This window comes from Dama dama, chromosome 16 (assembly GCF_033118175.1).
Source record: "Dama dama isolate Ldn47 chromosome 16, ASM3311817v1, whole genome shotgun sequence".
Taxonomy (NCBI): domain Eukaryota; kingdom Metazoa; phylum Chordata; class Mammalia; order Artiodactyla; family Cervidae; genus Dama; species Dama dama.
Window position 1 is genome coordinate 33,923,500 of NC_083696.1, and position 14,308 is coordinate 33,937,807.

General features: G+C 38.7%; 1 protein-coding gene across 3 annotated transcripts in view; it reads left to right on the forward strand.

Annotated features, from left to right (window-relative positions):
* The first annotated feature begins 280 nt into the window (after positions 1–280).
* GKAP1 (G kinase anchoring protein 1) overlaps positions 281–14,308 on the forward strand; it is a 95,027-nt gene continuing 80,999 nt past the window's right edge. Inside the window, exons 1-3 of one of the 3 annotated variants that reach the window (XM_061163759.1) lie at positions 281–351; positions 789–923; positions 13,223–13,472. In XM_061163759.1, coding sequence (XP_061019742.1) covers positions 13,263–13,472 — 210 coding nt within the window. In that variant the 5' untranslated portion in view covers positions 281–351; positions 789–923; positions 13,223–13,262. Of the gene's footprint in view, positions 352–788; positions 924–13,222; positions 13,473–14,308 lie in introns of those variants that run through there. The other 2 variants (XM_061163760.1, XM_061163761.1) reach the window with 2 other exon arrangements.

Here is a 14,308-nt window from a genome sequence, read left to right on the forward strand (position 1 = left end):
GCCAGGCCCCTCCCCCGCCCCGCCCCGCGGCTCTCACGCCGCCCCCTCAGCCGGGACTTCCCTCCCGCCCTCGGCTCACGGCCGCGCTCTCTCCGCCCCTCAGCGCGGCCCGCAGCCGCGCTCCCCGCCGCGGTCCGCCCGGCCCGACGCCCCGGGGCCCGTTAGTGCCCGGCGCCCGCTCGCGGGGCCGCCGCGCGACCCCTGCCCGGTGCGAGCCCGCCCTGCCCCCCGACACTTGACCCAGCGCAGTCCCAACGCCCAGTGCGGCCGCCCCGGGAGCCGCGGAGCGGCGGCGGCGGCGGCGGGGGGGAGGAGGGAGAGGAGGGCCGAGCCGGCGGCCGGGGAGGCCCGGTGAGTACGCGGAGGGCGGGCCGCCTCGCGGGGGGTCAGCTCCGGCGCCCCTGAGGCAGTGGTGGCGGCCCGGCCGCGCCACTCAGGGCGCCCCGGGCTCGGCAGTTGGGGACTCGGCCTGAGGCGACGGGCCCCGCTGGCCGGAGCCACTGGGCAGAGTGCGCGGGAGGGCCGCTCCTCAGGAAGGCCCTCGGCGCCCAGCTCGGGGGCGGCGGAGAGGGACCCGCGCCGACCCCAGGCCCGGGCGCACCGGCGGTGCCTGCGCCTCCCGAGATCCCGCGGGGGCCGGGCCAGGGGGCGACCGCGGTCGCCGGGCCGCCGAGTGACAGGTGCCGCCGCCCCCTCCCCGCCGCGGGCATCGCTCTCTCTCCCGGGAAGCCAGGCGCTCGGAAATTTCTGGAGCAACTAACCCGACTCGCTGTTTTTCTCCTTTGCAGGTTTTGAAACCGCTTCTTTGCCAGAGTTCGGTCTCTCCCAGCCCTGTTTCTTTCTCGTGTGTACTTTGCGCGAGTAAGTTTGGGAGCATCGGTTAACAGCCTATGGGTGATATTTGGCTTTCGTTCGTGCATGAGGTATAGTGAATTACTTCTTGAATAAAGTGCTCCTCCTCCTCCCGCTGGCTATTGAAAAAAGAGAAGGGTTTTGAATTTTTTTTTTTTTTTTGGCAGTTATTGTTTGTAATAAGCAGTCTTCCAGAAATTTTGTCATCTCTAACACTTAGGGATCTTGGTCGATATTGAACAGTAAAGTAAAATGGCTTATTAAAAAAGTAAAAATGGCATTTATTAAGTTGTATTTTCTCTCCACCTTCTTTTAGATTTTTCATTTTTAACTTTAGCTAGAGTCTCCAATTGAGTAAGTGCTATGGCTTTCATTAGACGCACTAATGAGAAAAATCGTCTTTCCTCTTCTGGACAGCCACTGAAATATTCGCTACACTTTTCATTATTGCCTGCTTCTTTACATAGTAAACGTGCTTGTAAGTGTAACCTGAATCGTCAATTTGGTAAATTTGACTTGCTAGCTATAAGAATATTAAACTTCGTGGCAATTAAAAACAAAAAATCTGTAGAAATAACAGATTTTTTCTCAACAAGTTCATAACACATAAGTTTGCATTAGTCAGATCCTGATGAACGGAAGATGATGTCATACTTGTTAACAACACACTTAGCTAGAAGATATCAATAAGGTGGCTTCACTCTTTATAAAGAGTGAAGAATTCAGAAGTTAAACAGGAAGAGATCATTGGGACTAATGAAGATACGTGTGCTTTATTCATGGGAGAATCCCTTAGTTCCTCACTCAGTACCTGCTTGTACTGTTTGCTTAGGTTTTTCAATCCACACAAATTTAGATGCTGCAGGTTAGAGATGGGAGACAGTATTGAACTATGAAGGAAAAAAATGTTTGTATGTATTAAGTTCGTTGATAGCAAAGTTTGGGTATGTTCCTGGCACTTACTGGTTGTGAACCTTAGTTTATAAGACGCCAAAGTGAAAGATATTGTGTAGTTGTGTAATTTGAGGAACAACATGAAAGAAATACAATGAAATTTTCACCAGATATTAAGTCACTCATACGCAGTGCCATTTCATTTTATGGCTTTTGTTTTTTAAAATCTAAGCTACTTTTCAGTGAGACCACACTGTATTCATTTCTTTTTTCACCAGGCTTACTGGTTGATTATGTTAGTGGAAGATCACTATTGTTTTTATAAAAAGGGATATATTTGGTGGTTCTTGATTGAGGAGCTTATATATATGTCAGTTGTCAAGTGCCCTAATTATGGTTCCCTGGACTGAGGGATGGCTACTGCTACCATCTTTCTTGACCCTAGGATGATCATAGTCGAGAAGAATGATATCATAGTGGCACTTTTTCTCAGAACTTCGGTAGAGGAACCCAAGAGGCTCAGGCATTTATAAAACCTGCTTCTTGCAGTTTAGGCTATTCATTTAGTAAACGTATTTACTTAACCTCCTGATGTATTCTAGTTCTTTTAAATTAATGTTTTAAAACCAGTTCTGTTTCCTAAACAAATATACCTTCTAAATGATATTAGTTGTGGTGATGATGAGTTAGTAGAATGGCACTTAACAATGAAGCAACTTTGAACTGCTAATAACCACTATTAACTCACATCTGCATTTTGGGAATTGAGGATTATCTCTAGTGCACTTTGCATTTTGCTACATTCTCTTTTAGAGCAGGTCTTTGAATGAGTAGATAGTTGTGTACTTGGGAAATATAAATATTTTTTAAAAAACCAAATTCAATAAATGTATATTTTGTGTGCCAGGTCCTGTGATTTTGTTGGGGGTGGAAAGAAGAGGCCCTTGCCTTTCAGGATGTTGAAATCAGGATTATAAAGAGCTGGGCACAATAGTAAACATAATTTTAATTAAATCTGTCCAGTAATAAAAGTAAATATAAAGTACAGAAATATTGCAGAGGAGGAAATGATTAAACAGGCAGGTTAGAAGAAGCATTTTAGAGATGCTAGCACCTGATCAAGATTTTGAGGAACAATTACTGGGTAGGCCAAAAAGTTCCTTTAGCTTTTTCTGTAAGATCTTATGGAAAAACCACAAAAAAAAAAAACACTTTGTGGCCAACCCAATACAGGTTGTAAGTGGAAGAGATATAGGGCATTTTAGGCAAAAGGCATAGTAAAAGCTATAAACAAGTAAAAGTAAATGTGTGGTCAGGAAGTTTTAAGTAGTTTTTTTGTTTGTTTATTTGTGGCTATGCTGGGCCTTCACTGTTGTGCACAGGCTTTCTCTGGTTGTGGTGAGCGCCGGCTACTCCCTAGTTGCAGTGCAGAGGCTTCCCATTGTGGTGGCTTGTTTTGTCATGGCGCACGGGCTCTAGGTGCTCCGGCTTAGCAGTTGTGGTGCACGGGCTTAGCTGCTGTGTGGCATGCGGAATCTTCCCAGGCCAGGGATTGAACCTGTGTGTCCTGCGTTGGCAGATTCTTACCTACTGTGCCACCAAGGAAGTCCTAAGTAATTGTTTTGGTGGAGTACAATGTCTGAGGAAGGACAGTTGCTTTTGAAAATCCTAACATATGTTCTGATATTAAGTAATTTCTATTCTAGTACTGAGTATAAAGTGGAGACTTTCCTGTAATTTGATATTACTTACTAATGGTGTTCGTTAAGAAAGTATAAAATATTGCACTTCATATGATGAGTTGCCTGCATATTTATATTTGTAAACTTATTGTGCATTTGTTTTTAAGTTATCTTGTGAACTTTTGTCTTCCTTCAACTACTTAAATTAACCTTTAAATTATTTTTTAAAAAAAGACTTAGCAGGAAGAGGGATAAACAGAAAATGATATTACATTTCTGGACCAAAAAAACTGATTTGTGTAGTATTTTAGTAATGTGTATCTGTTTAACATAGAACACTAGCCATTACAGTCATAGACTGACCAATGTAAGTAACTTAGTGGATGTCTACTATATTTTTGTGTACCTTAATTATCTCCATGTTGTTTAAGTGTATGTATATAAATGTCTGAGCATTTGAGTACCTGGATTTTAAAGACCATATGATAAAGAAAGAACGGGAAAATGGGGGAGGGAGAAGAGCTCCATTTGCATCTGTTTACCTAAGTATCTCTTTGATATGACTATAGGTGGAGATGCAGAAGTGTAGGACACAAGATCTCTAACCCTACCCTTACAAGAATATTGACCCTAGCCCTTTCCCTGAAATAGTATCTTTAAAAGTCTAATGTTAAAAAAAAAAAAAAAAAAAAGTCTAATGTTTTTGTGGTCTGCTTATTTGTCTCTTTTTCTCTTTAAGATTTTTTTAGAAGTTTAGAAGTTTCAAATGAATTCCTGGATTATATGACTTTTTTTTTTGTAAATTCAGAAAAATTTGTTAATGAAGGCAGTGTTCTCTTAAAAACATGCAACACAATCAGTCTTTAACAATTGCTTTCTGTCATTTGTCTTCTCAGTCACTAACATAAGGGACCTGAGTCATGTCATTGTTAATTCTGACCTGTAGTTGCCCTTTCTAAGTTTTGACACAGGGCAGAAAAATCAATATTGCATTGATTATATTATGTTTTCTTTTTTGATTTTGGGTATAGATAGCCATTTTCGCTTTTCAAGATGAGATTTTTTTTTTTCTTTAGAAGGTCATTATAGACTATTTGGAGAAATAATGAAAACTATAGAAGGGAAGATAGGCATCATGGGTAGCCCCATACATCTCATTCTTTTTGGTATGTAAACAAATAGCATGTTTACAAACTGGGGATTATTTTTATTCCCTTCTTTCATTTAAAGTTTACATTTCACTCCGCTTCCCACTTGTGAAGTGTTGGTTAGTGTATGGTATATACATTTTTGATATATAGATTCCTCTCATGACTAATGAGGGAGTTGATGTGTTGTCTATCACTTTTTTTTAAAAGATACAGTGTTATCTTAAAAAAAAAAAAAAAAAAAAAATAAAAGTAGAACATATGATATAGTTGATGAGCCCTTCCAGTTGTCCCATCTCTTTACTCCCTCAGCTGCTAAGTAGAGCTAATTTTTGCCTTTAATTTTACTATTATATAAAGTCTAGTACAGGTGGCTACCACTCTTCTATTCTTCTGACTAGACAAGGGATCATTGCCGGTGAACATTTCCCCCTTTCCATCTACCTTTCATTAGTTAAGCACATGGATTGCTAAGGTGTAGCATAGCTAGCTGCCTCATCAGAAAAAATTATTTTGAGTGTTTATCACTAATTCTTTTCTCAGTTAACACAATGTATTCTATTGCTTTCTTTTCACTTTTATTATTCTCATTCATTCAGGAAACATTGGTTGCTTGTCACGTGTGTCCACTATTTAAGACATAGTCACTACTGTGATTCTTGGGTTTCAGGTAGATTGGTGTTTTCCTCATGCAGTATGTTAGATAAAATCTTTAGGTCTTTGACTCTTTCCAGTGGCTCAACCGCAGATTCTCAAGGCCAAAAACTTTTTTTCTTTTCATTTCAAAGAAAAAAAATTTCTGTGAGCTTTTAAGAGATGTTTAGAATGTCTGTGAACATTTCACTCATGCAGGACAATCCAGATATGAAATTCAGTTTTGGTATCAGTCCTAAATTGGAGAGGAAGTATATTTGTGTAAGCTGTTAGTGATGATAAGGTTAGATAATACTGCAGTGACAACCTGAAAAGCTCAGCAGCTTAATGCAGCAAAGTTGCTTTCCTTCTCAAGCTACATATCCATTACAGGTTAGTAAGGAGATTTTTTTCATTGTAGTTTCAGACTCCATCAGACTTGACTGATGGAGACTTCTTCTCAGTATATGCTTCTGCAATAACAGAAGCAGAGGAAAAACATGGCTCACCATGCTCTGGCTTTTAAAGCTTACATTTCACTGGTAAGTCACACTGGCCATGTCTGCATTCAACATGAGAGTGATACATAATTCTTTTTCAGGGAGGGGCAGTGAATATTTTTGAATAGCTATCATATGCAATTTATAGTTGCAACAGTTAAAATTAAATACAGTAGTTGTAGAACAACTGTGTAGGATTAGTGTGCCTAAAGTGGTCAGAACTACTAAAACTTAACAGGATTTTAACATGGCATGTTGAAATGGAAGCAGAATTAATGTTTTCCATAATATTTTTGAGTCTGAAAATTTCTTTTCATTTTGTAGTATTTTCTCCCTTTCAATAACTTACAAAGCCTTAATTCTCATGTTTGTGGTAAAGAGTTAAGCCTCAAAATATGTCTTAATTTTATTGGTGTAATGTCATCTCTGTATGTTGTGGTATTTTATCTTAATTCATTTATTTCTCGGCATAGGAACAATAGGTATTAATATGATATTATAATAAAAATACTTTGATTTTGTAACTATTAGATGGCATCTTCAAATATCAGCTCTTCTTTTGGTTTTCCCTCATTGTTGAGCAAAAAACTGAAAAATTTCTAAATAATTTTCTGGATTGTTAGGTTAAGATAGAACATTGAATATATGCTTCTCATTTTTGTTTCCTCCTGGGGGGTAAAAACATGATAACCATAGTGTGTGGTTAGCTTTCAAAATGTACCTTAATGATCCTTACCTCCTGGTAGTCACACTTTTAAACAGTCTCCTTCTGCAGTGTATAAATAGGGTGTCCTGGGTAAGCAGTAGGATATTGTGGAAATAATAGTAGCTTGTTTAGGTGTGAGCACTGTGGCTCAAGGCAGACATGATAAAACTATAAAGAAAAACAAAGGAATAAGTAACACACAAATCAGGATAATAAATTATCTTTGAACAGGTTGGGTGTTAGGGGGATGCTATTTGGGAGAACCATAGGTTGGGTTAACATTTCATTAATCTCAGTGCTGGGTACTTGGAGTGTTCCTTTAGTTTTTTAAACTTAATATTTTATTCAGTTTTGTATTCAATACATTTCAAAGTAAAACATTTATGAATTTCACAATTAAGAAGATCTGTTTCTTTTGAACTGAGAATACTTAAGTCTTCTAGTAGTTACAAGGCTTCTTAGAACCTGCAGAGTGTAAGCAAATCTAATTTCTGGTCCCGACGTTGACAGTCACTTGCAGAATGGCTTAACCAGTCTAAGTACCAGTTGTCTCATCTGTAAAGCCAAAGGATTTGGGTTAGATATTACTAGAGGACCTTTTTAAAAACAATTTTTATTGTATAGTTGATTTACAGTGTTGTGTTAATTTCTAGTGTAAATAAAATGATTCAACTTTATATACTTTTATTAGAGGACCTTTGATATCATGAGTTTAAAAATTTCTTTAAAAGCTGAAAGATACCAATAAGGGATTAATTTCTAAAATATATAAAGAGCTCATACAGTTTGATATCAAAAAGACAACCCAATCAGAAAATAGGCAGAAGACCTAAATGGACATTTCTTCAAAGACAACATACAGATGGCCTACAGGCACATGAAAAGATGTTCATTATGCCCAGTTATTAGGGAAATGCAGATCAAAACTGCAATGAGGTATCATCTCACACCAGTCAGAATGACTGTCATTTTAAAAAAATCTACACATAAATGCTGAAGAAGGTGTGGAGAAAAAGAACCCTTTTATACTGTTGGTGGGAATATGAATTGGTGCAACCACTGTGGAGAACAGTACGGAGGCTCCTTAAAAAACTAAAAACAGAGTTACTACTATATGATTCAGCAATCCCACTCCTGGGCGTTTACCCAGAGAAAACTTTAATTCAAAAAGATATGTGTACCCGTGTTAATTTGTTGTTGTGTTCAGTTGCTGAGTCATGTCTGATTCTTTGCAACCTCATGGACTGCAGCAAGCCAGGCTCCTTTGTCTTCCACTGTCTTGCAGAGTTTGCTCAAACGCATGTCCATTGAGTCAGTGATGCTGTCTAACCATATCATCCTCTGCCACCCCCTTCCCCTTTTGCCTTCAGTCTTTCCCAGCATCAGGGTTTTTCCAGAGTCAGCTCTTCACATTGGGTGGCCACAGTATTGGAGTTTCAGCTTCAGCAGGAGTCTTTCAAAGGAATATTCAGGGTTGGTATCCTTTAGGATTGACTAATTTGATCTCCTTGCTGTCCAAGGGACTCTCAAGAGTCTTCTCCAGCACCACAATTCAAACGTATCAATTCTTTGGCACTCAACCTTCTTTATGATCCAGTCTCACATCCATACGTGACTATTGGAAAAACCATATCTTTGATGAGACAGTCTTTTGTCAGCAAAGTGGTGTCTGTTTTTTTAATACACTGTGTAGATTTGTCATAGCTTTCCTTCCAAGTAGCAAGCGTCTTTTAATTTCATGGCTGCAGTCACTGTCCACAGTGATTTGGGAGCCCAAGAAAATAAAATCTGTCACTACTCCCAGTTTTTCTGCTTCTGTTTGCCATGAAGTTATGAGACTGGATTTCATGATCTTAGTTTTTTGAATGTAGAGTTTCAAGTCACCTTTTTCACTCTCCTCTTTCACTCTCATAAGGAGGCTCTTTAATTCCTCTTCATTTTCTTCCATTAGAGTGGTATCATCTGCATATGTGAGTTTGTTGATATTTCTCCCGGCAATCTTGATTCCAGCTTCTGATTCATCCAGCCTGTCATATCACATGATGTGCTTCACATATAAGTTAAATAAGCAGGATGACAACATACAGCCTTGTACTCCTTTCCCAATTTGGAACCAGTCAGCTTTTTCCATGGCTGGTTCTAACTGTTTCTTCTTGATGTGTATATAGGTTTCTCAGGAGTCAAGTAAGTAGTCTTGTATTCTCGTCTCTTAAAGAATTTTCCAGTTTGTTGTGATCCACACAGTTAAAGGCTTTAGTGTAGTTAGTGAAGCAAAGGCAGATGTTTTCCTGGAATTCTCTTACATTTTCTATGATCCATCAGATCTTGGCAATTTGATCTCTGGTTCCTCAGCCTTTTTTAAATCCAGCTTGAACATCTGGAAGTTCTCGGTTCATGTACTGTTGAAGCCTGGCTTGGAGAATTTTGAGCATTACTTTGCTACCATGTGAAATGAGTGCAACTGTGTGGTAGTTTGAACATTCTTTGGCACTGCCTTTCTTTGGGATTGGAATGAAAACTGACCTTTTCCAGTCCTGTGGCCACTGCTGAGTTTTCCAAATTTGCTGGCATATTGAGTGTAGCACTTGCATAGCATCATCTTTTAGGATTTGAAAAGGTTCAGGTGGAATTCCATCACCTCCACTAGCTTTGTTGGTTGTGATGCTTTCTAATGCCCACTTGACTTCACACTCCAAAATGTCTAGCTCTGGGTGAGTGATCACACCGTTGTGGTTATCTGGCTCATGAAGATCTTTTTTGTATAGTTCTTCTGTGTATTGTTGCCACTTCTTAATATCTTCTGCTTCTGTTAGGTCCATACCATTTCTGTCCTTTATTGTGCCTATCTTGGCATGAAATGTTCCCTTGATATATTCAATTTTCTTGAAGAGAAAGAAGGGATTTTCTTGATATCTCTTTCCCTTCTATTGTTTTCCTCTGTTTCTTTGCATTGTTCACTTAGGAAGGTCTTCTTACCTTTCCTTGTTGTTCTCTATAACTCTGCATTCATTTGGATATCTTCCCCTTCCTCCCTTGCTTTTTGCTTCTCCTCTTTCCTCAGTCATTTGTAAGGCCTCCTGAGACAACCACCCTAGCTTCGTGCATTTCATTTTGTTTGGGATGGTTTTGGTCACTGCTTCCTGAACCTCTGTCCATTGTTCTTCAGTCACTTTACCAAATCTAATTCCTTGAGTCTGTTCATCACCTCCATTGTATCATTATAAGGGATTTGATTTAGGTCATACTTGAATGGTCTGGTGGTTTTCCCTACTTTCTTCATTTTAAGCCTGAAATTTGATCTGAGCCACAGCCAGCTCCAGGTCTTGTTTTCACTGACTGTATAGAGCTTTTCCATCTTTGGCTGCAAAGAAAACATAATCAGTCTGTTTTTCATTATTTACTATCTGGTGATGTCCATGTGAAGAGACATCCCTTGGGTTGGAAAAGGGGGGTTGCTGTGACCAGCATCTTCTCTTAACAAAACTGTTAGCCTTTGCCCTGCTTCATTTTGTACTCCAAGACCAAACTTGACTGTTACTCTGGCTATCTGTTGACTTCCTACTTTGCCTTCTGATCCCAATGATGAAAAGGACATCTTTCATCTTTTTTGGTGTTAATTCTAGAAGATCTTGTAGGTCTTCATAGAACTGGTCAACTTCAACTTCTTTGGCATCAGTGATTGGGGCATAGACTTGGATTACTGTGATGTTGAATGGTTTGCCTTGGAAATGATTTGAGATCGCTCTGTCATTTTTAAGGTTGCACCCAAGTACTGCATTTCAGATTCTTTTGTTGATGATGAGAAATACTCCTTTTCTTCTAAGGGATTCTTGCCCACAGTAGTAGATGTAGTGGTTATCTGAATTAAATTTGCCCATTCCCATCCATTTTAGTTCACTGATTTCCTAAGATGTCGATGCTCACTCTTGCCATCTCCTGCTTGACCATGTCCAGTTTACCTTTCTTCATGGCCCTAACATTCCAGGTTCCTGTGCAGTGGCGTTCTTTACAGTGTCAGACTTTACTTTCATCACCAGATTCGTCCACAGCTGAGCATTGTTTCCACTTGGACCCAGCTGCTTCATTCTTTCTGGAGCTGTTAGTAATTGCCCTCCGCTCTTCCCCAGGAGTGTATTGGACACTTTCTGGCCTAGGGGGCTCATCTTCTGGTGTCACATATTTTTGCCTTTTCATACTGTTAATGGGCTTCTTGAGTCAGTAATGATTTGCCATATCCTCCTCCAGTGGACCGCATTTGTCAGAAATCTTCACTATGACCCTTCTGTCTCGGGCAGCCCCGCACAGCATGGCTCGTAGCTTCATTGAGTTATGCGAGCCCCTGTGCCACAACAGAGCTGTGATCCATGAAGGCACTCGGTTTTCATAGCAGCCTTGTTTACAGATTGAATATAGTTCCCTCTGCTATACAGTAGGTGCTTTTATATATCATAGTGTGAATATGTTAATCCCAAACTAATTTAATCTTCCCCTCACCCCTTCTATCACCTGTGGTAAGTATGAGTTCATTTTCTATGTCTATGAGGCTATTTCTGTTTTGTAAATAAATTCATTTGTATTATTTTTTTTTTAGATTCCACATATAAGTGATATTATATGATATTTGTCTTTCTCATGTTTACTTCACTTAATATGATCATATGTAGGTCCATGTTGTTACAAGTGTCATTATTTCATTCTTTTTTATGGATGAGTATTATTCCATTGTGTTTGTATATCACAAACAGATGACTTGGATTACACAAGTCACACATGCATCCTCTTTATCCATTCATCTCTTGATGGTCATTTAGGTTGTTTCCATGTCTTGGCTATTGTTAATAGCGCTGCTGTGAACATTGGGCACTGTTTACAATATTTCCCAGGCAAGAAAACTGGAGTGGGTTGCCATTTCCTTCTCCAGGGGATCTTCCTGACATGGGGATTGGACCAGCATCTCCTGCATTGGCAGGTGGATTCTTTAGCACTGAGCCACCAGGAAGCCCCATAAATAATATGTATATATATATTTAAATAATTGAGTAAAAATATATACATGTATATAAATAACTGAGTCATTTCCCTGTACACTTGAAATTAACACAGCATTGTAAATTAGCTACAATAAAATAAAAAAAAACTGAAAGACATAGGGTGCACTGAGATTAGTTAACTAAAAGATAACGGTAGAAGGTGATTTTGAAAAGTTTCCTTTGGTTGAGAGAATTTAAGTTCTCTTTTTTTAACTATTGAGGTAACACATGTATATTATTTTTACATAAATAAAAATATTTTTACATGTATATTATAAAAACATATGCTATTATTTTTGTTATAGAATGTTTTTATATTATATATAATTTCTATATTATATAGTTTTTCTTAGATATAAGTTATATATATAATAATTTTTGTTATAATAGTCATGCTTTAGGGACATTTATATAGAAGAAAATTTTATGAACTTAATCAATGTAGTTTCTGTTTCCAGTATTCTTCTGTCTATTGTGAAGAGCCACATTTCTATCTGGGATGATTTTCCCTGTAACGTAAAGAACCTCCTTCAGTAATTCTTGATGTGTGGTTCTGCTGGTCATGAATATTTTCAGGTTTTGCATGTGTGGTGGTGGCATTGGTTTAATCGCTAAGTTGTGTCTGACTGATTTCTTGCGACCCCATGGACTGTAGCCTGCCAGGCTCCTCTGCCCATGGGATTTCCCAGGCAAGATACTGGAGTGGGTTGCCATTTCCTTCTCCAGGGTAAGTTCTCTATTTTGCCGTCACTCTAGAATCAAACTTAAGGCAGAATTTGTATATAAGAATGTTCTTCCTTTCCTACTCCTTTTTCCCTGTCTTCAAAGTTAAGGATAAGCAGGTAGTAGGACCAGTGGTGGGAGAAGGAAATGGCAGCCCACTCTAGTACTCTTGCCTGGAGAATCCCATGGATGGAGGAGCCTGGTGGGCTGCAGTCCATGGGATCACTCAGGATTGGATACGACTGAGCGACTTCACTTTCGCTTTTCACTTTCATGCATTGGAGAGGAAAATGGCAACCCACTCCAGTGTTCTTGCCTGGAGAATCTCAGGGACGGGGGAGCCTGGTGGGCTGCCGTCTATGGGGTTGCACAGAGTCAGACACAACTGAAGCGACTTAGCAGCAGCAGGACCAGTGGTCTCTAGTGCAGTGAAATGATATACATATTTTTTAATTTTATTAATAAACTATTGATTTAGGATGTTTTCCATAAATATATGTCTGTATTATGGCAGACTTGGGATGTTCTTCATAGATATATGGTGGCATATTTATTTATTTATTTATTTTTGATAGGTAAGAAGTGATGTTTTAGACTAGGACCTTTGTGAGGTTGACAAGTGGTCAGGTGAGAAATGTCACACCCCTGAGAACTTACTGGGCTTCTGTTTTATGTGTGTGTTAGTTGTTCAGTTGTGTCCTACTCTTTGGGATCCCATGGAGTGTAGCTATGGTGGCGTATTTAAAAGAAAGAGGAAAGTCACTAATTTTTGGAAACTGAATGGAAAAATAATTATATTGGTGGTAGCCTAGTAATAATTGTGAAATCTCACTATATAATTTTTTGTTTTATATTATGCAATTTTATGTTGTTTACTTAAGTTTAAAAAGTATGTCATTGCCAGTAGGACTGTGGGTATGAATCCAAATGTTACTAAATCCAGTGTCAGGAGAAGTGTGTGTGTGTTTCTGTTTGTTCTGAAATATAAAACAGTAAAATCTAGAAACAGATTTTACTGTGTTTACTTATCTGCCTCCTTTCTCCCTTCCCACAGGAATTCTTGACAGAAGTATTTTGAAAGAAAAATCTTTACAATGGCCTCAGCAGTACTTAGTTCTGTTCCCACTACTGCCTCTCGTTTTGCCTTGTTGCAAGTGGATAGTGGCAGTGGTTCTGATTCTGAGCCTGGAAAAGGCAAAGGTCGAAATACTGGAAAGTCTCAAACAAATAAATCGACTACAAATGAGAAAAAAAGAGAGAAAAGAAGAAAAAAGAAGGAACAGCAGCAGAGTGAAGCAAATGAGGTAGCAATTATATTTCATGTCTGCTTTCTCAGTAGATTGTAAGCATGAAGAGGACAGTTACTATCTTGTTGATCCATGTATCCACAGTTCCTGGTCCATAGGTACTTGGTAATTATGACTATAATACATATAAATATATGAATTTGTGTGTATTTGAAGTCAAATGTAATGAACATATGGAATGCCTTTCTTTTCCTTGTCTATGGAAGCTTATGTGCTTCTTCCAGAAAGTTCCTGAAAAACATAGGCAGTCTTAAAATGAAACAAAGATCATTTGTGAATATAAAATAAAAAATATAGAAAAAGAAACAGATCAATTGTGAATATAAAATAAAAATATTTATTCTCTAGTGACTATAACTAGAGATATAACAAATTAATATTTTGGTATGTGTGTTCTGTACACATATATATGTTTTTTGAATATATAGACATGTGCACACACATATATCTACATTCATATTTAACTTAAATGAAAATTAGATTATATAATAGACTTTTATAACTGGTTTTTTAAAAATTAGCATGAGCAGTTTTCCATGTGAGTAAATAAAAATCAACATTATTTTAAATGACTCCACATTATTTAAAAGTATGTGGCTTTGTCATAGTTTACTTAATCAGACTATTGTGATAAACATTTAGGTTTCCCATTTTTTTAATGATAGATAATAATCCTATGACTAGCCTTGAAATGTATACATTTTTATGCATTTGTTTGTCAAATGTTTCTTAAGGGTAGTAAGTACATGGCAGATCCTTCTCACCTAAATACTCCTCAGTTCAGTTCAGTTGCTCAGTCTTGTCCGACTCTTCGCTACCCCATCAATTGCAGC